Source organism: Cnephaeus nilssonii, assembly GCF_951640355.1.
Source record: "Cnephaeus nilssonii genome assembly, chromosome: 10".
Classification (NCBI taxonomy): Eukaryota; Metazoa; Chordata; class Mammalia; order Chiroptera; family Vespertilionidae; genus Cnephaeus; species Cnephaeus nilssonii.
The window spans coordinates 6,558,914-6,584,674 of NC_137081.1; the positions used below are offsets into that span (position 1 = coordinate 6,558,914).

The window sequence follows — 25,761 nt, forward strand, 5'->3', positions numbered from 1 at the left end:
ACCATTTAAACAGCATGAAATCCCATTATTAAAAAAACAACCTAAACTTTAAAAATTTTCCCATCTTCTTTCATATTAAAGTGATGTAGAGTTTTGAAAATAAAACTTACCACAGTTGGGCTATTTTTAAAATTTGTTACACTGGCTTGCAGATGAACAATCTAGGAAAAAGAAATGATCATTTAATTTTACTTTCTGTTTATATCAAAATTGAGAAGCACTGTAATCTAAAATTTTAAAAAATCTAAACGATTAAAATTTCACTTAAACACTTAAATTTAAAAGTATTCTTTTAGAAAAGATAAATAATAACTACACATGCTTGCTACCATGGATTAACAAACAAACAAAATAATACAAACTTCCAGAGTATGTTGGGGCCAGGATATATTGTTATACCTCTTAGATTCAGGAGCCTCTGTTTAAATGCCTTGCTGCAAGCAACTTAAAGTGTCTTGTGAATAAAACATCTGATTATATCCAGTATAGTATAAAGTGTAACATGTTTTATATATTGCAAATCTTTGAAAATCTGAACTCAATTATATTTGGTGGTGAAATGTTTGTAAGAATCTGATAATGTCTGTAAGTTTAATTTACTAGATTTGCTTAAGTATTTTGTAAAATTCTTTATTGTTGAAAGTATTATATATGTCCCCTTTTCCCTTCATTGTCCTCTCCCATACTTACTAGTAAGTATTTGAGAAAGTTTTGAGTACTGGGTTAGTTGTTTAAAATAGTCAATTAAAAACTCAAAATATTATATTTGTAAATAAGAGTAGTTCTAAATAGTTTTTTTCTGATTAAAATAATCTATAATGTGCATGTATTTTGCATGTATTAGTGTTAAAAACAGATGCAAATGAACCTTTGTTTACAAAAAGAAAAAAGACATTATTTATTCTGGAGTCAACCATCTCTACGTAAGACTAACGTGGCGAGTATGCAGTGTATGTTTTCCTGCAAAGCTTCAGCTTTCCTGAAAGTGTTACTTCCCCAGTAGAATTAATCAGCCAAATTACTTTTATCATTGTCCTCTTGATTCTTCAGCAACATATGTAATAATTATGCAAGATTTCAGCATGACTGAAAGCTGGATCCTACTGACATAACATTTTGTTTTGTCTATAACCCCTGCTGAGAGGGGGGTGTGAATAAAAACTGCTCTAGTGCAGTGGTCGGCAAACTCGTTAGTCAACACAGCCAAATATCAACAGTACAACGATTGACATTTCTTTTGAGAGCCAAATTTTTTAAACTTAAACTTCTTCTAACGACGCCACTTCTTCAAAATAGACTCGCCCAGGCCGTGGTATTTTGTGGAAGAGCCACACTCAAGGGGCCAAAGAGCCGCATGTGGCTCTTGAGCCGCGGTTTGCCGACCACTGCGAGTCTAGTGAAATGTTTTGTACAAGTTAACATTACTTGCAAGAGCAGGAAGCAATTTGAAACAGATCATATCTCCCCCCCCCCATTTTTTTAACTAACTCAACTCAGACTAATAATTTCCGTTTTACAGTTAACTCTATATTTTAAGTAACGAAGATGTTAAAAACCTTTACACTTCAACCTGTTGTACAACATAAAATTACTGCAGTGGCAATTAGAGTGTTTGTTAACCACACATACAGGAAAGCGTACACCTGCCTGATACCAGCCACCTTGCCGTTACGGGTCTGATGTACCTTAAACACGTAGTAAAGGTAAGTGAGAAGTATGGCAAAGGCTCCACACGTCGCCCAACTAATTATGATCAGAACAGCGGTCAACAGGGGCAGGTCTGGCGAGAGCATCCTGATGTCTTTCGGAAGTTCGGAGGGCCTGGGAAGACAAGAAAACTCCTGTTATTTACACAACCCCACACAGGACGCAGCCAGGACCGTGCTCCGCCAGGCGTCCCTGCTTAACGTGCAAGTGCCACAAGGGTAAGAGTAAGCTATCTTTTAATACAGGCAAGGGGTGACACATGTTTGATGGTAAATCTTGTAATCTACCGTGACAGCTCCTCTTCCATTTAGATTCAGTACGGCCGACCTCTGTACAGAGGAAGAGGACAATGTTGTTCACGGTAATCAATAACTACAGGCCCTGAGCCACACGGTTCGGGTCTGGACAGGTGGAGTAACAGCTTTCTGTTTCTTCAAGCCTCAAGGTCACTCACACACGTGATGGTGGAGGAGGAAGCATCACCCGCACTGCCCTCGGCGGCAGCGAGTCACGTGCCATGCTTGGTGAGAGGAGTGGCCGAGGAAACCAGGTCAGGGGTTTATCAGAAAAGCCTACCTGTAATTTCAAATTAAGTATGTGGGCCTAAAATAAAGCCACAGGCAATGCTGCTGGAGCTCTGACACACCTCATCGCACCTGAGCCCACGGCTACTGATGGAGTGTCCTGCCCTCAGGTCTGACTGACAGTGAGCATAGCAAATGCCCTGCCAGAAACACCTCCTCCTTAGAGAGCGTTAGAACAGTGAGATTTAAAAATACCTGTGCAAGCTGCCTAACATTTTCTATTAACTCAAGCAATAAGGTAAAAGAAAGCAAAGGTAGTGTGTAACTTGCAAAGATAAAATTATCTCTGACAATGACACAACTTTCAACACGGACCCACATTTTGCTAGTTATAACCTCTTCCTGCGAAGGTACAGTCTAATGGAAGCAGGTTAACCTTAAGGTTCCTCATCAGAATACAGTTTTCTTCTTAATTAGGAGCAACGAGAAAGCTTTCACTCGTTCCCTCTTTACCTCTTCAAGGCTAGCCACAGCGAGGCCAGGAGCCGCACAGCTGTGGACGCGAGCAGGCCACCCCAGTAGGCAGTGCACGTTCCGAACAGAAAGAGGATCAAGGAGACCAGGGGGAAACACATGCTCTGACTCGTCAAGACGATGACATCTAACTCTGGTAACAGTAAGACATCCCATATTTCCTTAAACCACTTATACCTGCGGATGAAAGAAAACAGACAAGTAAAAGCAAAAAGTGAAAATAAAAATCATCAACTGACATTCAAGGACCCAACATGGGAGGTGTGTCCCCACATTGCCATGATACTGGATTTGTAATTACACTAAAAACACACTTGAAGTCATTTATCTCCCCAGTGATCTACTGTTCTTCGAGGATCTGAGCCACAAGTCTCAGTGCTGTGTTACTGCTCTTACTGCTCCTCGTAATGAAATCATAAGTGGTGTGTGTTTTTTTCAATGTTAGAAAGCCAATAGCTAGTTTTAATGACAGAAGAAAAAAGATCTAAGCAATGGTTCTTAAGAAAAAACCAAATTTATATAAATGAAGAGCGGGATGTTAAGTAGGGTAGAGAGATCTACAATGTACTTTGTATGGGAAGTAAGAAAAAGTAATCTGGCCCCATCTCATCAGTAGGGCTAAATTTGTGGTTTACTCATGATCTGGGTTATTCAAAGATCATATTCATCCCACCACAAATGTTACAGGCCTGGTGTATTTACAGTCTAAGTTTAGATTGATTACACACACACACACACACACACACACACACACACACACGTTCAATGATTATACTATTAAAGTAAATGTTGATAGACTTATCAGGCCTTTGTCTAAGAGAAAAATCCCGTTTACCAGAACAAGTCAATTGCCATATTTGTATGAAAAGGTATATTCCACTATGGAAACAAACATAGTGTTTTATATACAATACAAAATTAAAATCATTACCACAGGTAATAAAACTTACCCCAACAGAAACTTAATCATAATCACAAAAGGATCAACTTTGTACGGTTTGGCTTCTTTATCCAACATAGTAGCATATTCTAAGCAATGACCTGGGGATTTGAAGACATGACAGGCAGTGAAGACTTCACAGCAACTACAGGTGGGACACGCTATCTCCTGCACTGTCCGTGAGAGCACACACGGCGTGGGAGAGAAGCCAGGTCTGCACACACCCTTTCCCATTCCTACCCGCAGTGCAGGAACGCCCCCTTTCTCCACGCCCTCATTACCACTGAAATCATCTCTCCTTTTCTATTTATAGTCATTCTAGTGAGCACGACCCACGATAATTTTTGATAAACATCCTTGGTTCAGAATGACTTCTGTAACTGGTTTGAATCCCATAGGTAAATCCTCTAGATCAGGCGTCCTCAAACTACGGCCCGCGGGCCACATGCGGGTGTTTTTGCCGTTTTGTTTTTTTACTTCAAAATAAGATATGTGCAGTGTGCATAGGAATTTGTTCATAGTTTTTTTTTAAAAACTATAGTCCGGCCCTCCAACGGTCTGAGGGACAGTGAACTGGCCCCCTGTTTAAAAAGTTTGAGGACCCCTGCTCTAGATTAACCAACATATTTTGAGGTCTCTATGAACTCTCCAGGTATAAATTCTGTATGTTTGAGAATCAACTACCAAGTCACTTAAAACTCCGAAGGATGAGACATCTCTTTCAAACTTTCTAAAAATATTTACATTCACGTACGGTGATGTCATATTCCCAGAATGACCTCTTACTTAAAAGACTGGGCCTGGGCGGAGCGCAGCGAACGCTGTTGCTTTCTTCCTGGAATGTGACTAAACCCGGTTAAAACAAACATTAGAGGCAGACTGGAAACTGTCACAAGCCACATTAAAGGGAACGAGCCCCTGCGGAAGGACTTGGCAAAATGGAAACCATGGAGATCTTTGACTGCTGCTATGTATTCTGGCCCTATCCTCTTTCCTCTCGCTTGCCTCCCTTGATTACAGTCCAAACACAAGTTTGTGAGGACCTGACGCAGGCGAGTCTCCCGGGAAACTGTCCTATGGCTGTTCCCTGTGAGGCCTGTCCAATGCGCTGTATACCCTACACTGGCCTCTCCAGGTCCAGTCTCCACCCTACTGGGCTCTGAATGCTGGGAAGCTGCCTTGTATGGACTGGCTTCATGTAGGTTCAGTGACTGAGAGGCACTGGCCGACAGGAGAGGGGGTGGAAACAAGGTCAGTGTGTTTGCTTCCCCGCCTGAGACCCAGCGTTCCTGTCCACAGCCTGCCGCTGCCGCAATGCTGTCCTTCCTAAGCTCGCTCGTCGGCTCTCTCCCTGGCCGGGGCACCCACCGGATCAGGTGGCTCTGTGGCTAACCTGGCACTTTATCATGTTCTGTTACCCTGCACATTCTGGTACCTTTGAAACATTACACTCACAAGTATTCCATTCAACGTGCCAGGACCCAATTAATAGTTGATACAGCTCAAACATTACACTGAATGCCTACTATGTGCCTGGCGCTATGTTAAGTACCAGGAACAGAATGGAGAACAAGAGCCCTGCCGATAAGCCTCTCCAAATTGAGAGGTCCTCAGAACAGAGGGAAGGAATTTCAGGCACGAGGGCATACAATGGAGAAATCAGGTAAGACATTTCTTGGGTATCTTTTAAAACTTAGAGGATCTCTGCCCTAACCAGTTTGGCTCAGTGGATAGAGCATCGGCCTGTGGACTGAAAGGTCCCAGGTTCGATTCCGGTCAAGGGCATGTACCTTGGTTGCGGGCACATCCCCAGTAGGGGGTGTGCAGGAGGCAGCTGTTCGATGATTCTCTCTCATCATTGATGTTTCTATCTATCTTTCCATCTCACTTCCTCTCTGAAATCAATAAAAATATATTTTAAAAATAAATAAAAAAATAAAATAAAACTTAGAGGATCTCAAATCCCTGGAAACGTGAGAGAGATGAGTTATAAATGATCAAGAAATGGATTTTTCTCCCTTAGCCACATGAAAGATGAAAAAGTAGTAATGAAGCACGGAGGGAGGGAGGAGGGGGGGAAGGAGGAGAGAGAGGGGAGGGAGGGGGGAGGAAGGATAAGATTCTTACCTGCTGAGAAAAGAGAGTATAACTGTCCTCCATAAGCAAGAAGGATGCTCGACACAACGTAAGCAGGAAGAGCTCCACCGTGAAATCGAACGACCTAGAAAACAGGCAAATCCAGGAACGACTTCTAAGTCGTCACGCCAAAACAGTACGTGTACTTTCACGTGAAATAAAAATGTCATTCTTCACTTTCTCTCTCTCGTGACGTGGCCACAAAGGTGTTTCCAGTAATGGGTATCAAACGATACGTAAAATAAATGGTAATAATATCTAGTATACTAGAAACATGGTATCTGAATTTCTCATCAGAGGCATGATAAGGAAAATACATAACTGAGTCATAAGCACGACACACTTTTTTATAAGGCACGTTTATTGAGCATTTATTTCAGGCAGGGTACTCCACATCTTGTGTGCATTATTTCATGCTCTCCCCCCGCAAACCCTCTGAGGTGGTTCTTATCCCGATTTTACAGACAAAATTGAGGCCCAGAGAGCGCATGTAACTTGCACAGTTAAAAACATAATACGCCAGCAAGTGACCAAGAACTGAACCGGCAACCTTTCCGTATGCAGGACAACACCCAACCAACTGCGCCTCACCGGCCACGGCTGGTCTGTCCTTCTCTGATGCACATGTAGACAGGCTCGGCTGTAGAGCACTGAACTCACTAGACTTTTCTTTGTCACTAACCTAAATTATGAGGCACCACAATGACGTGAGAATAGAGTATGTTATACCCTCAGCCCATACCTCCAGGCACAGTAACATGTCTTCTGAACATACTAAAAATACGATAGCATGGGTTCTAAGAGATAAATTTTCTTAATAATTGATCCCTTAACATTTTCCTTATTACAACTCTCCATGATGCTATTTTCCAACTTGTACTAACATTTAATCTTCTCTTCCTAATGTAGCACAAATTTTTTACACTTAACTTATAATTTTCTAATGTTCACAAATTTAACAATACTTACAATCTAGTTCTCATTAGGTTGTTGTGAGGATCAAGTGAGATATTGCATATACTAGTAAAAAAGTTTCTAATTTAATTTTGACTTGTAAGTTTTATTATCGTTATAGGATTAAATGATTTAAATTAAAAATATTCTGCTATGCCAGGATGGCAAAACATGAAAAATAAATAAAGTGAAAGTAATAAAAGGCACAATAAAAATGTTAATGAGTTTTAAAATTATATAACTTCTCTGACAAATCAATATTATCTATTGTACAATTCTGCAAGTTATAATGATGTTGAATCATAACATAGCAGTTCTGCTACTTGATAAATTATTTTTGTAACACTATTTACCTATGAATTATAGAAAGACACTCTCCAAATAAATTTAAACTATTTTTCAACATGTGTATTGAATATAATTTACTTTTCACCTTTTACAAACTGAGCATGCACAAAATTAAAAGTTCTTTGAAAATGTTCATTTATATGACTGAGTCTACAGATTTTATTAGGCCATGAATTGTAATGTACGAGCAACATGAAATCTTAATATGACGTCCATTTAGCCAAGGACATGAATTTATTTGAGAATCAGGAAACAGCTCTCATTTCTAGGAAGTCTCAAACATGAAAGCGCCCCTTAAAGCCAGGGTGGCTGAGCCACGCCAGCAGAGCCAAGGGTTCGGCGAGCCTGAAGGAGGGCTGGTGAAGGATGAAGAGAAAGACAGACAAGAGAATAAGCTGGGTCTAGGTGGATCTTCTGTGCCTGGCTGAGGCCACAGAACAGATTCAGACTGCAAAGCTGATGCTTTATTTACAGTCAGGGGCAAACAAGGTATTTTACAATGTTCTTGTGAGTTTCACTTGTTTTGGCAGCACTTGCTGCCCCTCCCACAGTCCATTAGCTACCCAGGAAAGATCTAGGGAGCAGTCACAAGATCAAGCTTAATTATGCTTAGAGGACTGTGCCCTCCAAGCTGGGACTTGTTTGTGACTTTGCCAGTAGGTCAGTCCGAGGCTTAACCCTATAACTGCTCCCTACAGGCGGCCAGTGTGGCCCGTGTGCCAAGACGGGGTTTAGGTTTCGTTAACGTGGAAGGAAGAAGAGGAAAGCGGGAAGCAGCAGCAGCTGGAGTGGTGCTGGCCGCAGCCAGAGGCCACGGGTGGTCTACTGAGTGTTTATTCTCTGGCCCTTCCCAGAAGTTTGCAACCCCTGCCTTACCGTACCTATCCACAAGACAATCAATAATCAAACAGGGGTCTCTCTTACCTGCCCAAGTATTTGCGGAAAGGAAGTCTTAATCGTCACCTAGTTTAAAACAATCATTGAGAAAAATGTTATTTTCCCTAAAGCTTCTCCAGGTCACATTCTATTAAATTGAGCATTTTATTACATAAAAATTAACTTCTTTTATGGTAATAAACCTAAAGGCACTCAACCTCTCAAAAGAATCCTCTGAACCACCAACATTTAATTTGTATCAAATGTTCAGTAAAATATTTTCCCATATTCTAATTCTTTGACAACTGAATGAATGCCACGGTATACATAGTAACCCTTTACTCACTGAAGTATTTAACTAACTAGAATACCAAATTACTAGATCACAAGCTAAAGGAACTTATTAAGTGACTGAGTGCAGTTCGCTGGAAGCAAGGTATTTCCCATAAACTAGAAACCCGTGATGTCACCACAAATGTCTGCTTCAGCCACGTCCGTCTGGAGTCCTCAGAACCTGGCCTGTTCCGATACAGGGAGGGACTCTTCTGGTTCACGAACCCATAAGTTAATAACATGTTACCCTGGAGCTCTATTTCCCTTCCCTCAGCCCAAGGAAATCTATGTGATTGTAACACAAACACAACAGGCACTAAATTGCCCGGATTAATGACTAACAGAAACTAATATAGTTAGTGAAAAGCAAAGAAGGTCCTTAAGCTTATCCAAGAGCTAGGAATCAATGTGCATCATGCTGATGAGTGAATAAAACCCCACAGCTGATTTCAGGATGTTCTTCAATTTACAAAGGACCTTTGCTCCCACATTGAAAAGGTTAAACTTGAGTCGCAATTTTAATTTTATTTTCTCTTACTAAGATGCGTACTTTCAGTGGTCCAGCTAAGAAAATACTGAGGTGGTGCTAACAGGTAAAACGGAGAATACTTAAAGTAATATACATATCTATTTCTTTTTTATGAATGTCTACTTCCAGTATTTATTGCCTTCTGCATCACCATGTATCTGAAGCTAACATAAAATACATCTGCAGTTTACTCTATAGCTCAATCTTAAAAGTGAAGCCAACATACAGCTTACCTCATACTGACAGTCGGAAGACGTGTACATCTTTAATAATGCTACGTGGCTGTCATTGTCTGGCTGGGCAACATGGAGTTTCAGAGAAATTTCTGTTGAAGATGGGACCCTGAAAAGTAACTTAAATATCAATTCTCAAACACAGAATGCTATTAAATAACAACGGCTAAGCCAGTCCTCGGCCCAGCACAGCGTGGTAATGGAGAGGACGCTGGGTGTGAGACGCATGGTTACGGAGGGACACTCCCGGCATGTCACAGGTGTCTGAATGCTCCCTCCCCCCTCTCTCCTCCTTCACCCCCTCCTCCCTCCCTCTGTGCTTCATGACTACTTTTTCATCTTTCATGTGGCTAAGGATAGGGAGAGGGTGGGAAAAGGTTCATGTTTCAAGCAATTAAGGTTTATATTCTGTATCAGTTAAATAAGAATACTATACATTATATTATCTTACAGGCACAATGCTACATTACGGATACCTACATTTTACTAAGAGGCACTTTAATGATTCCACTCTGATTTAAATAAACTTAGTAGAATGTGTATTATTCAAAAATCAAAAGTTTAAGGTAAATTCTTTCATATACTTACTGTGCAATGGTTAGCGAATCTTCATAAGACCAGGGAATGTGAAGTTTATAGATACTAGTTATTTCTTCTGTGCAAACAAAACAAAAACATGTATTACTAACCTTATGTCACACCAAATGTTATATAAACTACTGTAATACCTAACTAATTATAGTAGTTACAATTATAGTAGTTCATAAGAAACCAGTAAGAGTTACATCACATAATAGGAAATTATGGAGAATGATTAATAATCTATATATATAAAAGGCTAAGCGACTGGCTGACTGGTAGCTATGACCCATAATGACCACCAGGGGGCAGACACTCAACACAGGAGCTGCTGAACTGCGGTGACTTGGCAGCAGCAGTTCTCAGGTGATGCACCGGAACCAGAGAGGAGGAAGCCCGATTCCAGGGTGCATCACCTGAGAATTGCCCTCTCGCAATCCAGGACCCCTTGGGAGATGTCGGGGAGCCAGTTTTGGCCTGATCCCCGCAGGCCAGGCCGATGGACCCCACCTGCCAGAGGGACCCAGCTAACTCCATACACGCCCTTCGAGCCACAGTGCCACCCCAGGTGCGGCCAGCCAGGGAGGGACCACAGGAGGTTGGCTCCAGAGCATGTTCAGCTCGTCTCGACCACCTTCTGGGTGGTCCCGCTGGCCACCTTCTAATTAATTTCCTTTCAATGTGCACAAATTCATGCACTGGGGCACTAGTATTTTAAAATATTAGACTTATCCCACCTAATAATAGACAAATATGCAAATTGACCACACCTTCGCCATGCCCACCAGCCAAGCCACGCCCACCAACCAATCAGGACGAGTATGCAAATTACCCCAACAAAGATGGCGGCTAATTTGCATATCAAGACAGCATAGAAAGAAGCCAAGAGCTGCAGAAGGGAGCAAAGCTGTGGAGAAGCAAGCAAGCCGGGGGGGGGGGGGGGGAAGGAGAAGGGAGGAGCGGAGGCGGGGCCGGGGGAGAAGGGAAAAGCAGGCAGGCTGGCGGAGAAGGCGGGGTGGGGGAGAAGGGAAGAGCGGAGGCGGGGCCGGGGGAGAAGGGAAAAGCAGGCGGGCTGGCGGAGAAGGCGGGCTGGGGGAGAAGGGAGGATCGGAGGCGGGGCCGGGGAGAAGGGAAAAGCAGGCGGGCTGGCGGAGAAGGCGGGGCCAGGGGAGAAGGGAGGAGCGGAGGCGGGGCCGGGGGAGAAGGGAAAAGCAGGCGGGCCAGGGGAGAAGGGAGGAGAGCAGGCAGGGTGGGGTAGAGTGCAACAGGAAACCCTATTGCAGGATTTTTCCTGCAATGGGAATGCTAGTAAAATATATTAGAGCATATGGGAAGGACTAAGAAACTGGAAAAGCATTAAGCAGCTAATCTGAATTACCATTATAATAAAACAGCAAGCTAGGTAGTATTTTTAAAATGTGGATATTTAAGCCTGGGCTGGTGTGGCTCAGTTGGTTGTTTAACTAAACAGTCCTGTGTACCAAAAGGTCACTGGTTTGATTCCCGGTCAGGGCAATGCCCAGGTTTCGGGCTTGATCCCCAACCCCCAGTTGTGGTGCGTGAATGAGGCAGTTGATTAATGTTTCTCTTTCTCTCTCCCTCTTTCACTCTCTCTGAAATCATGGGTGTTAAAACTAAAACAGAAGATGCTTACTATTAACACATTGCGGACAGATCACAAGAATTCTCGTTTCATATTACACAGTGTTTTACAAAGTATCATACTTTAAAAAGGTATTAACTTGTAAGTACATGTAATAAATAATTTCAAAATGCAATGGGTATTTAATTTTAAAGCGTGCCTTTAACATTTATGTAAAATGTTTTTTGTACTTGTTCAATAGAAACTTACCTGGCCATTAGGTAAAGCTAGCAAAAAAACTACTGGTCCGCAATGTGTTAAGAAAGGGTCTATGTTAAATCCATTGGAAATATAAACAGCTTTTCTATTACATTAAATTTTACTTCACATAAATATAGAAAATTCAAGTGAAAACCTGCTGATTCTTCAAATGACAATACCTTTATATCTTATTGTAAAATACACTGACCTTTGACTCCTGAGCACTTGCTGTCTACGTTGACTTGAAAAGCTTGGTATATCTAATAGAGTTTGACCACAAAAACAAAAGCAAAAGTTTATTTGTTTGTTTAACTAAACAGTAAAGTAAAATCAAATCCTTCTTATATGCAGGATTATTACCTGTCCAAAGTTCAGAAGCTCTATATTATAGAATAGGCCGCTTGTGTTTAATTTCACTTTCCTTGAAGATAATCCTGTTAAATTAAAAGTACCATATTGCTTAGAATACCAAAGAATAACAAAAGTACAAATTGCTTAAACAACATTAAAATTATGCCAACAGATTTTTAATATTAAAAAAGAGCTTATAGGTTCTGACTTCTGACATGAAGGCATGAACTCCTAAAAATCCAATCCTCCTTCAAAAAATTCTGGATAAAACAAAACATTTACAATGCCTTTCAATCACATGTATGTGCTTTAAAAAACCAAATACATATTTCCAGTGTCGATATGGTATGCTTTCTTGGTAGATCTCATCTCATAAGCTTGCAATCTTTAATGAGCTAAGTGATCGAGTTGCCATTTCTGTACTGTTCTCAGTGTTTTTCTACCAAAAAAAGGGTAGAGGAGGGATAAAAATCTTACAGGAAGTTTCCTCTATCAAGTAGAATAGATTCTTTTCATGAATGGCATAAGAGCCAACCAAAATAGAGATTCCACTATCCAAAGCCAGAAAAACTCAAACAAACAAGAAAGTAACAAGAGTATTGGATTATAACCCAATGAATAAAATAAATATGCATGAGTCCACTACTGACATACATAAAAATTGAATGAATAAATAAATCAGGAAGAAAGGACAACTTTCTCTTAGGAAGAATTCTAGTAAATATAGAGTGTCAGTGATAATTGCTTCAGACTAGATGAACTAATGGATGCTAAGATTAGGGGGTTATTTTGAAGAAAAAAAAAACACAGGTTACTCACAAAGTATCTCCCCCAAAATATTTATTAATTACAGTAACTTCACAGTAGGAAAACCTGGCAGACACCACCTTAACCAAGTGGCCAAGGTTAACATCACCGGTGATCACACACAGTGAGTGATAAAACGTGTCCTCTGATATGATCCATGGAGAAGGACTTATCACTTCTGTGATATTCTTGCCAAAAATGCGTAACACCAACTAAGAGGAAAGCTTTAGACAAATCCAAATCAAGGAACAGTCTACAAAATAACTGTCCAGTGCTCTTCAAAGGTATCAAAAGTAGGAAAGACAAGGAAAGACTGAGGAACTATGAAAAGATTAGAGGAGACGAAAGAGCCATAAAAACTCAAAGCAACGTGGGCCCCTGGAGAAGAACCAAGGTGGCAAAGCCCCTGAAAACCCAAGACAGCCCGCGGCGTAGTGAGCAGTGCGGCGCTAAGGCTAGCTGCTTAGTTCTGACAACTGCATTGTTCACGAGGCCGACGTTAGGGAAAGGTGAGTGACGGGTGCACAGGAACTCTGTACTCTTTCTGCAAGTCTAAAATTACTTCATAATAAAATGTAAAAGAATCCGCAGTTACATGTATTTTAGAGAAATCTTGGAACTGTCACAGGGCGGGCAGAAATTTCTACCTTATAATAAGCCTTTTATAAAAAGGGCCAATACTGAGTATAAATTCACATGAGAACACACACACGTACACACACAAACGCATGTGATCATGGATACATTTATTTTAAAGTTCCTTTCTCAGAAGATGACGGCTGGCCCAGTATGAAATAAGAGTCAAACGATGAACACATCACCTGCGCAGTCTAGGACTACACTTGAAATACACACCAACACTCTTTTACATGGTTTTGCTTTACGGCCACAGCCTTGCGAGAGAAATCAGCACTGTTAAAAAGAAAAGCAAGTCCTCAGATTTCCAAAATCAAAACACTTACCGAAGGAAAAAAGATGCGTTACAGGAAGCTGTATGGATCTTGTCTCTCTTTTAAAGAATTCACAATCTACAACAAACTGAAATAGAAACACTGATTTATTAGGAAAAAATAACAACAAATTTTAGTAAAACATCTTGATGTTTTGAGTGGAAAATAAAAGTCGTCAGCTTTGGGGAAGGTATTATGTGCCACACCCCGACTCTGGCTACGCTAAAATGGCAAGCATTTCTCAAGGAGAGATGCTAAACTAAAGAAAATTTATGAGCAAGCTTAATTTAATAAAAGTTATTAGTGTATTGTGTATTTTTGAGTACCTTTTTTATTCTCACTCTGCCCCGTTTCCAAATATATTTCTCTTCCCCTACCCAAGTATATTTTTAAGAATGGGGTCAGTTTCTTCCTCATTTGTGTGCTTCCTTTATAATTCCTGGCATAGACTCTTGCATATAAAACGGTCTCAATAATTAATAGATTTTGAAAGACTGATGTTCCCACTTGGAATAAAGCTTGGATGACTTGGGTTTATTCTGCTTAGTTCAAGTCAGACTGGTCCTACCAGTCTTAGGTGAATCATTAAACTGGCATTTAGACAAGCCCGATGCTGAAGAATTCATCAAAAAAGAACAAATATTTAGCATGAGTGGCCCCAAAACATTCTGATAATGACTTTAACCCATTCTTTACCTTACTTCCATGGATAGATGGTACATAAACAACAAGATGAGACAAAGATGGATAGTCTTGGAGTCTTAACGTCAGAGACTAAAAAAAAGGTGAAAGTACAAAGCTGATTTATATAGAGCTTAAAGCACTTTAAAAGAAAAATAAATTACAAACACTATTTGTTATATAATACGTTATAAAAAAAACAGATTTCAAACTTTATATTCAATACTTCATAAGGTACCACCCATGTTTATATTTTCAGGTCAATAATCCTGCTGAAAGTGAAATTCCTAACAATTATGTGAATATGGACTACCAAAATAGTCCTGCATCTCTTGAACCGTATCTGTCCCTTCATGTGAAACAAATGACATTTAACACTAAATTTAAATATTTTACATAATTATTTCCAGATGCTCTTTCTTTTTATAATTTGTCTATTTGTTTCAAACAATGTTACAGCATTATCTCTACATTTATTTTGGTAGCACATGACAGAGGCTCAACAGTTTATGAATGAATGGATGCTAAATATGATGGAAGAGTTTGAACCCTAATCTCAAATGATTCTGATCAAGCCCAAGTAGTGAAGAGTTGCTGGCTAATGATATATATGACCATCACCTCCTGATTATTCAGTAAAATGACATGAAGACACAGCAAAGCAAGACTAATAAGGTACCTCACCAAATAAACATCTCTTCTCAAAATTAAGACCAGATCCTATATCCATATTTTGAGGAATAAATAGCTGGAGACGCATCTATTTATTGAAAAGCCAAGTCATCAAGTAGTTCTGAAAGCCACTTTTTTCCCTGGAAGTACATGCAGAGGTGGGGTGGTGACATGTTGTACAATTTGCATGCGCTGAGACATTGCTGCAGATAACTTTCTCCACGGCACCGCAGGGCAGCTATGTGGGCAGCCCCGGGAGGTTCTGAGGCTGGAGAGCTGTCTGTCAGTGAGTGGCCGTCTAAGAAGCCGGTCAGATTCCCGTGGGAGAGCGTGTTAAACAAACTCCTGGGCTTCTCCTCAATCTACAGCAATGTTTCTGCAACAGACACCTACCTTATCTCTCTACATAAAAGCCCAGCGACTGTAATGGCAGAACGACCCGAACAACCAGAACGACCGGTCACTATGAGGCGCAGTGACCACCAGGGGGCAGACACTCAACGCAGGAGCTGTCCCCTGGTGGTCCGTGCACTCCCACAGGGGAAGCCTGTTCAGCCAGAAGCTGGGCTCACGGCTGGTGAGCGCAGCAGTGGTGGCGGGAGCCTCTCCTGCCTCTGCAGCAGTGCTAAGGAGCAGCGAGCCACGTGGTAAGGAGCGAGCAGGAGGGCGGTTAGGAGCGAGGGGGTCCTGGATGGCGAGAGGGCGCAGGCCAGGCTGAGGGACCCCTCCCCTTCCCCCTGCCCCTGTGCACGAATTTCATGCATCATATAATATAAATGAAAGGGCCTTGAACCTACCTTCAAATCGAATTTTAAAAATTTACCCAGCTCTTGGGATGATGCAATAACACATACATTTCATTTTATTTAGAGCATTATTAACTTAATCGTTTTTTACCTCTGAAAACTAAAAAAATACATTCTTCTCCATTAAATTTCTCCATTTCTAGGGAAAGTATTTCTAAAATGTGATGAACAAATCTTAAGTTTATGCAATACCTAGATGAATTAATAAAATACCATATTCTAAAATGCCTATAGGCTCAAGCATTTTTTTCACCTAAATATTAAAATTCTAAAGCCACAACTTACCTTCATTGTTGGCAACAGTTCAGCTTTCCATGATAAGTCCACCCCTTGCTGGCTGTGGAATAAATAGGCAAATGTAATTACAGGACACACATATTAAAGTATCATAAATGATAAATAAGCGTCAGAGTAAAAAGAAATCACCCACAGAGCTCCAGAGAGAGTTCTAATGACATGAAGTCTAAAATGTTCTCACCCAAGATATTCTACCCACCTAGTCCTTTTGGAACCAAAAAACTGTCTTTCCAGCAGCCAACTATTTCAATGTTTACAAAACTTACTGCTACACCGATTTCCTTTTTCACTTTAAAACCAATACTTTAATTTAGTATACAGCACTAAAACGAGCTTCAAAACGTATAAAGCTATTCTGAAAGTGTAATTTGTGAGTGTGTTCACGATGAGAAAAATGAACAATGGAAGGCCATAGATTCAAAGAACTTACCACATAGACGTGCTGTTTATGCAGCCAAAAATCCAGCTATTTGTATCCTGTTGATTAATGACACAAGCAAAGCACACTAAATGGTGTGGAAAACAATTATGCAAAACAGACATCTTCAATGTTTTACTGTTGCCTGTCAGGGCCAGTAGGCACAACAAAAATATAAAACAGCTACTTATTATTTAGGAATGTATCCGAGATGGTCTCAAAGTCAAACAGGTCAAGGGTAGGCAAAGAAGTCTACAGTCAACAAGACAGGGAAGCAAGAAACCTAGAGTAGCAGAAAGAGTAACCCAATGGGCACCTCTCCACAGCACATCACCTAAGCATTTCTAATTTTTTAAAAATATATGTTTTTATTTATTTTAGAGAGAGAGGAAGGGAACGGGAGAGAAACATCGATATGAGAGGCATGGATTAGCTGCCTCCTGCATGCCCCCTACTGGGGGGATCGAGCCCAAACCCAGGCTTGTGCCCTGACTGGGAATTGAACCAGCGACCTTTTGGTGCACGGGATGATGCTCAATCAACTGCGTCGCATGGGCCTGGGCAAGCATTTCTAATGTTTGAACCAACACCTTGACTTTGGCAATGTTCATAGTTTAATTATGTAGTTACATAGTAAGCTTCCTACATTTTAACAAAAGCAGAAAAATGAACAACTAGACGTGGACTTTTATACAAAAAAAAAATCCAGAGCCAAGTTATTAAAAAATAACAATTAATCAAAGTAGAGCCTTTAGTTTATCATTTGAGTTCGTATTTGACTACCAAACAGATAACTTCTACGCAGCTGAGAATGTGTTTGGATTGAAACACAATCCAAGACTGAAGCCAGTTACTGTTTTGTCAGTGCAGCACGGAAATACTGCAGAGATGGTTATGATTTTTTAACTCTATTATGGATTTAGCTTCAGTCATTAAAGAGAATTATGACCTAAGATCACTCCAACTTCCAAGGAGGTAGTAAGAGCAGTGCTTCAAGACTACTGAGATGACCCAACTACTGAAATCCTACCAGAGCATAAGATAATGAGAAACACCGCTCAGACGGCCACATAAATTCTTCCTTCGTATACACATCGGACAATAAAAAAATCAATCCTTCCCTTAAACTAATACTTATAATTTATAAAGCCCATTCTGGGGCCCAGGAATTGTGCCCTTGAGGAAAGGGATAAATCAGGCAGACCTGGTCTTTGCTCTCATGAAACTTCAATGAAATTTTAAGACGTTTTTCCAAGAACACAGAAGAGAAAGCTGAAAGGAAACAAACAAAAAACATGATGGCATTTTTCTGCCCTCCACTACTGCCAAAATGCCTGTGTGACTTCCATATCAGCTGCCCACACTTCTCAGAACCCTAATGTGCCCTTCTAAAGCAAGGCAACAAAACAGAGCTGCACAGCCTAGACAGAGAACATCTAGAAGCCTCTCCATAGCCAGCCCACTTTCATCCTGGGTTTTTGCAGCTATTAAGGGAGCATGTCCTCAAAGACAGCCCTCATTATGAACATTGCCAATATCCCACACCACTCATTTCATTCGGTGGGTAGGGAATTCTGAATTGAATAAATATTATTCAAGCCCACCCTAAAAGAGCATTTTTATATAACCTAGAAAGTGTCAAGAGAACAATTTCAGGTCATCTAGTAAACATCCCTAACTAATTACAAAAACGGTATTAATAATCTTAGAAAAAGTCACTCAGGAATTGCTGACTAACTCCAGGAAGCAGAAAGAAAAGAAAATGCCACGAGATCATAAAATGTATAATTCTCTTTTAAAAAACATCTGTCTACAGCCCTCAGTGGCTGCTAGAATCATTAGGTGAAAGATTGTTTGGGAACGTCCCGATGGACAGATCATACTCATACCACTTAAGTCCCCTGACACGTCTTTCTGTCACTAAAAGTGGGACAGCCAGCTGGGATATGCCTCCTGATGAGGGAAGTGACCAGTTGGAAAACGTTTTTGCCATACACAATTAACCGGAGTCTAATCGCGATTCTAGATCTAACTACCAGTTTACAGAAAACAGGGGGATGGAAAAGATACCACAAGAACACAATCGGCTAAACCCACAATGTAGGGAATTTATAGAGCACATCGCCTTTCTTTTATATATATATATATATATATATATATATATATATATATATATATATATATATAATTGATTTTTTACAGAGAGGAAGGGAGAGGGAGAGAGAGAGAGAGTTAGAAACAACGAGAGAGAAACATCGATCAGCTGCCTCCTGCACACCCCTTACTGGGGATGTGCCCACAACCAAGGTACATGCCCTTGACCGGAAACAAACCTGGGACCCTTGAGTCCGCAGACCAATGCTCTATCCACTGAGCCAAACCAGTTAGGGCACATCGCCTTTCTTGAATAAACAAACGGAAAGAAAAGGGGGCTGTTACAAAAGAGACTTAAGATCCATGAATCAAATCCAATGTATGGACTTCAGATTCTGATTCAAATAAATCAACTTAAAAAGTAAAACCATCTTGTCTAAAGGCTTTATTCTATATCAAAGTGCAGCATCTACCAACTCAGTGATATAGGAGATCCTGGTATATTATCAGCTTCAGAAACATTTGGATGAATACTTTTCAATATAAAAACTCTTCTCCAGACAAATATTTTTCAACGAATTAGATTTAGTAATAGTGCATAGCTAAGATAGAGATCTACTAGATATTTGCTGAACTTGAAAAATGAGCAGTTAGCCTTTTAAATTTACACACAATGTACCAATCATCTTACCAGCATGGTGCTCTGACAATAGGCATGAGTGTAGATTTTTCTATGATTTGCAAGAGGAAATGTAAAATATATTTTATCAGATTCCTGAAAAAAAAGAAAGAGGAAAAACACAATAAAATGATCATAAAAATAGATAATTTCATCCTTCAAAACTCCAGCTAAGGTGATCAGTAATTATTCTATTATTCCTGCTAGTGTTGAAGACCAATATTCTAGGAGTGGGAAGAAGAAGAGACAGATGTAAGATAGAGAGATCAGGTATAAACCCTGTAGTCCTGAAATCTGTCTTAAAAGTATCAGTATGAATGCATGTGTTCTGTTTTGGTTAGGTTTTGGCCTTATGATGAAGCTAAAATACCTTCCTTAGCTCTGTCCACTGAAAAGCCTAGAAATGCTAACCCACCAGCCATAAGTATTGCTACGGCCCTGATTATGGATTTTAGGTGCCATTTCCCAAATATTGGGAGACTTCCTTAGAGAAAAAAGCTGATTCAAGGTCTGGGGCAGGGGATATACAAAACGAGCTGCAATGTCTTCTCATACTAGATAGTGAGAAAACTATCAACGACAACTAAAGAGCAGCTATATGGAAGATTCTGGAACCTAACTTGAAATGGCTACACTGGTCAAAGATAGAACAATTTTAATATTTTAGTTTAAATAGAAAGACATATATGCTTAAATACATGAGATCATAACACTATTAGGGAGGAAAAAACCCCAAAACCTCTTTCAGTTACTGTCTGTGAACCAACTCACTATTCTGAAAACCAGTAAATATAAGATCCAAAGGCGTAAGCAATTAACATTTTTTCCTTTACGATTTGTTCCATTTTTTGATAAATTTACTAGATGAGTTTTTCTATATAGTGTTCCAATTAATAAATGAAGAAGAAATAATCAAATTAGAGTATCATATTTTTGCATCCCCCTAAATCCGTGGTCGGCCAACTGCGGCTCGCAAGCCACATGCGGCTCTTTGGCCCCTTGAGTGTGGCTCTTCCACAAAATACCACGGCCTAGGCGAGTCTATTTTGAAGAAGTGGCATTAGAAGAAGTTTAAGTTTAAAAAATTTGGCTCTCAAAAGAAATGTCAATCGTTGTACTGTTGATATTTGGCTCTGTTGACTAATGAGTTTGCCGACCACTGCCCTAAATGAACTGACAGTAGGCATTATTCCTCAATACTAGTAGCTGCTAATATCAAAAAAAGTCAAACAGTCTCGCAAGAACAAACACCTGAATCTGATCGAGGATCTAGACCCAACTACTACGTCCCAGGAAAAGAGAAGGCAAAGGAACATGTTGAATGACACCACAGCAATGCAATCAGAAAACCAAGACTGTGACACTTCATAGGACAAATGACTTGCTTTTTTCAACAAATAAACTGCAGGGGGGAAAAAGGTGGTTAAGTAAGTATTAGAGATTAAAAGAGTAAGAGCTATATCAACAAATATTATGTGGACCTTGTTTGTATCCAGATTTAAACAAATTAAAAGTAAAAATAATTTAAAAATTTGACTGTTACAAAATTGAAAAACTGAACACCAACTAGATACTTATTATTTAAAAATTATTGTTTAAATTGTTTTAATGTGGCAAAATGATCTGTGGTTATCTTTTTTAAAGAGACGTTAACAGTTAAAGATGACTACTAAATTTATTTAAGTAAAGGAAAACCCACTGGTGGTATACTTACATTGTAAGCCACATAGGTCCACTTTGACACTTTGACCGGAACCCACAGTGGCGTCACTAAGGGAAAGGAAATTCATTTGTTTAGCTTGGATTTTTATATTAAATAATTTATCTTATTAAGTACTGGTGAAATATTTCTCAATCAGCAGTTTTTGAAAAAGTGGTTTCCTGAAGACTGAACATTTTAAATTAGAAAATCTCGTGAGATGGTCTCTATGTGCTCATTACTAACTAGCATTCACATCAAATAAAGCACTTTAAATCGACTTGGTGTCCTTAACTCTAAGGAAGTATCAAGAGAAGAAAGTCAATATTTCATTTCCTAAACAAGACAAGTAATGAAGTACAGTATGACAAGTATTACATATAAAAGTAAAATTTACCAGCTAAAGATATGCCTGTTAATCCAAAAGAAGGTCGAAGAATGACTGATACTGAGAAACTGAGCAGAGCACTTATTTCATGCGATTGTCAGGAGACCAGAGACACTGAGCTTTAGCTTTAAAGATTTTCTACTTGTTATGCTATTTTCAGGACAAAAATTTTTTTTTACCAGCAACATCTTATAAATTGCTTTTCTACTTTTCCCCTTCCCTAACCAACAACCTCTTAAGAAACCATCTTAGAGACATTAATCCTATATAATAAAGAGGTAATATGCAAACTGACCATCACTCCAACACACAAGATGGCTGCCCCCATGTGGACACAAGATGGCCGCCACACATTGGCCGGCAGGGGAGAGCAGTTGGGAGGGACCAGGCCTGCAAGGGAGGGCAGTTGGGAGGGACCAGGCCTACAAGGGAGGGCAGCTGGGGACGACCAGGCCTGCAGGGGAGGGCAGTTGGGGGGGATGACCAGGACTGCAGGGGAGGGCAGTTGGGGGCAATCAGGCCAGTAGGGGAGGGCAGGTAGGAGTGACCAGGCTGGCAGGGGAGCAGTTAGGCGTCGATCAGGCTGGCAGGGGAGTGGTTAGGGGGTGATCAGGCTGGCAGGCAGAAGCAGTTAGGGGCAATCAGCAGGCAGGCAAGCAGTTGGGAGCCAGCAGTTCTGGATTGTGAGAGGGATGTCTGACTGCAGGGTCCCAGATTGGAGAGGGTGCAGGCTGGGCTGAGGGACACCCCCCCCCACGTGCACAAATTTTGTGCACCGGGCCTCTAGTAAAATATAACAGGATTACAGTACCTGAAGTATCGCAGTTTCAAAGACTTTTGTCGCTAATAACAAATTTACCTAAAAATAATAATTAAAACTCTACTTAAATTAAAAAATATTAAAACCACTAACCTGTTAAGTCAGAAATTATTGCTGGTTTTTCCTCAAAGTGCTTTGCTGGGTGTCTTATAAAGTGGTGATTCAAAACCAACAATTTCTTCTTGGAATTTTGAGTTATCTAGAGAGAACATGGATACATTCTGTACCCTTTCATATCCTGGTGATAATTCAATGAAACTTTGCTTCGAGTGACAAAGCTAAGAGCCAACAGTTACTTACTTCCTGTTCTAAGTGCTTAATGTGTGAGCGCTCTAGGAGACGATAACCTTCTTATCTATTTTAAATGTGAGGAAGTGAGAGCACAGAGAAATACAGGAACCTGCCCTCGGTCACGCTCCCAAAGAGAGCTTGGACCGGTGCTCACACACAGGCCGTCCGGCCCCAGAGCCCGTGCTTTTCACCATCATGCAATCGTGCTCTCCAACAACGGATGAGGATGAAACACATGAACACGTACAGACCAGAAGGGAACGCCAGGGGTCCTCCAGTCTAGTGAATCCAACCCCCGAGTTTCCCAATGCAGACCAGGGCCAATCTCACACCCAGAACTCAAGTGGTCACCAGAGAAAACAAAGCTGTTCTTCCTTGGAAACTCCCTTGCACTGTGCTCTACTGACTTCCCCTGCGTCAAAATATCACAGGTTTCACGAAATGAAAATGCAAGCAGACCATAGGAACTTTCCTGTTGTTTTAAAATATCCCAGCACAATAAGATGTCGGCCACTTTGTATCAGCCCCTCCCTTGAAAAAAAATGTACTGGGGCATAAAATTCCTCTGGAATCTACCGCTCGTCAATTCTCTAGCTAGGGCCTGAGGCCCCGACAGGGAAGTGATTTTTCTCAGCAACCACACAGTGACCGGATGATGAAGAAATGACGGCGAGGACCCAGGCCTGTTCAGTTCCTCAGAAGGCACCCAGTATTTGCTTTAACGTTTCGAACTCGGTACTTTACCAAATATTGCATTCCAATCGTAACAATTCTTACCAGGAGAATGTCCTGCCCTATTTAGAGCGAGTATCTGACTCCTTGTTGCTTTGATATATTAGGCTGGGGGACAGTCCTTCAAAAAATTGAAGATTGTTATGTCCCTCATCCAAATCAAACATTTCTTGCATAGATCGGACAACTTCAAAAACATCAAGTGTTTTTCACAGAACGGCTTCAGATCCCTCTCCACTTTGCCTGCCTTCCTTCCCGGGATAAACTCAAGTTTGTTAATGTCGCCCCTTAAAATAGGATGTACAAAACAGAATATAATTCTCTCGGTATTGTAGAGTGGAGGAAAGTGGAATTTAACTTCACTGATGCAAACGCTATACTTCAGTCAATTCAGTAGAATACAAAATTAGTTTTGATTTGTGTTGTTTTTTTTTAAGCAGCCACATCTGATTGCAATCAATTAAAGCCACAGGTCTTTCAACCAAAATTTCAGTTAAGTCATCTCTCCCATCCTTATTCACTCTCTAGAAGATCCACCCACTCACGTTTTCAGCTCCCATGTGTCTGCAGATGACCATCAAAAATGACACCAATTCTGATCCTGGGGACCTCATGTTTGGGAATGATTATGGCGTGAGTTCTAGTTTCCCTGTATGCCTGCTTTCCTCCTAGATTACATGCTTCCTGATTAGCAATCATATCCTAACATCTTACTGTCTAACATGTAATCCAGTCCATTATATGTAATGAGTTTGTGAAACAGAACTCAGTTTCATAATATTTTGATTCTTAGCATTATTAGTTATCAAAAAACTTCTCATTTGTCCCTTAAAATGTGTCTATAATATACTTATCTTTACAGAATTATAATTTACTATATACTAGCATTAGAATTTTCTCATCTTAGAATTTAATGGAACACAAGATTTGATTTATTCAACTGTAGATCTTTGGATCCTATCAGAAAGGTAAAGATGCTTTCTCAAAAAAAGTTAAACAAAAATGTCTAATATGATAGATCTTGAGATCTATAATACATTACTAAAAATGACAAAATAGCTAGTAATAAGTATTTCCCTTAATTAAAGCTAAAAGATTATATATATTAAAATTTAAACAGTAAAGGAGAAGAACTGGGGGAAGATTTAAGGAACTTTTTATTGCATTTTAAAAAAACTTTTATTGAATTTACTTGGGGGGGGGGGACCTTGGTTAAAGAGGACATATGTTTCAAGTGTACAATTCTATGATACATCTTCTGTATATTGTACTGTGTGTCCACCACCTAAAGTCAAGTCTCCTTCCATCACAACGTATCCCCCTCACCCTCTTCTACCTCTCCCACCCTCTTTTTCCTCCATTGCATTCTATTAATTATTATTAGTGGTCAAAGTATTATCAGATAAAAATAGAGATATTTCCATTTGAAAGTCATTATAAGTCATCATAAGGTGTAGGCTTCTAGTTGTATCAAAGTATAAAATGTATTAATTCCACCACTGCTACAACCAAGCTCTCACTTTACTAAAATCATTGTTAGTTTAAGAATACATACTTGCTTAGTGTCAGCATCAATCAGATCAAAGAATGCTCGAATTGTAGTCAACTGCAACTGTTTACACCTAAAGAATAAGATGTGTTACAAAGGAAACTTTCTTTAAAAATATATTTTTGATGAAAACACACATAATTCCATTATTTAATCAAATACCTGTGGTTCCTTTAATGCTGTAAATGCTAAAATTATTTAAGAAATCATTATCATCAATCACATATCTTAAAGTTGAAACGAATAAAAATGAAGCCAATTCAATCTTCCTGGATGTTTGACAGCAGACCTGTCTGGGTCCCTCTATCTCCCCTACATTTCCTTGTCTGCCCAGCTATAAGTGTACTCTGCCCATCTTCACATGCCTGCACTGGCTGGTTCTTGCAGACACCACTGACCACAGAGCCAGAGGAAGGTGAAAAAGAGGATCTTTAAGCCAAAACACAGAGATAAGATCCTAGGGTCTAGGTCAAGCATGTCAAACTCACATGCGGCCCACAACGAATATTTTTGCGGCCCAGCCAATATAACGAATGGTATGTAAGAAACGTTTTAACAGGATTTTTACAATATCCTGTTATACATAACTAGAGGCCCGATGCACGAAATTCGTGCAAGAGTAGGCCTTCCTTCCCCTGGCTACCGGCACCGGCTTCCCTCTGGCACCTGGGACCCGGGCTTCCCTCGCAGCCCCGGCTTCGTCCAGACGGTCGTCCGGTCTAATTAGTATTTTATGCTTTTATTATTATAGATTATTAATAACTAACTACAATGTTCGCTAATGATTGATTTCTATAATCATGTTGCATTCATTTCCCTTACCCGCCTTACGTGCAGGCACACCATTTCTCTCCACTAATACCAGCAGCGAATATTTTAGCAGCCGATTGCCATGTCATTAGTCTTGGACTGACTTGTTTGGTGTGCACAACAGGAAATATTTCGCTTTTGGAGACCAAGAAAAATAGGTTTATTTGCGTTACACTTATTA

At 40.2% G+C, this 25,761-nt stretch overlaps 1 protein-coding gene across 1 annotated transcript in view; it reads right to left on the reverse strand.

Moving 5' to 3' along the window:
* The window catches only part of PGAP1 (post-GPI attachment to proteins inositol deacylase 1), a 55,929-nt gene that overhangs the window by 13,422 nt on the left and 16,746 nt on the right, over positions 1-25,761 (reverse strand). Inside the window, exons 7-24 of the mRNA XM_079782304.1 lie at positions 24,777-24,843; positions 22,292-22,397; positions 21,006-21,061; positions 19,304-19,387; positions 16,531-16,577; positions 16,089-16,140; positions 14,341-14,418; positions 13,657-13,732; positions 11,897-11,970; positions 11,745-11,796; positions 9,703-9,769; positions 9,115-9,223; positions 8,068-8,106; positions 5,833-5,926; positions 3,716-3,806; positions 2,745-2,942; positions 1,686-1,821; positions 111-161 (exon numbers count right to left, since the gene is read on the reverse strand). Of these exons, the coding sequence (XP_079638430.1) occupies positions 111-161; positions 1,686-1,821; positions 2,745-2,942; positions 3,716-3,806; positions 5,833-5,926; positions 8,068-8,106; positions 9,115-9,223; positions 9,703-9,769; positions 11,745-11,796; positions 11,897-11,970; positions 13,657-13,732; positions 14,341-14,418; positions 16,089-16,140; positions 16,531-16,577; positions 19,304-19,387; positions 21,006-21,061; positions 22,292-22,397; positions 24,777-24,843 (1,477 nt within the window). The remainder of the gene's footprint in view (positions 1-110; positions 162-1,685; positions 1,822-2,744; positions 2,943-3,715; positions 3,807-5,832; positions 5,927-8,067; positions 8,107-9,114; positions 9,224-9,702; positions 9,770-11,744; positions 11,797-11,896; positions 11,971-13,656; positions 13,733-14,340; positions 14,419-16,088; positions 16,141-16,530; positions 16,578-19,303; positions 19,388-21,005; positions 21,062-22,291; positions 22,398-24,776; positions 24,844-25,761) is intronic.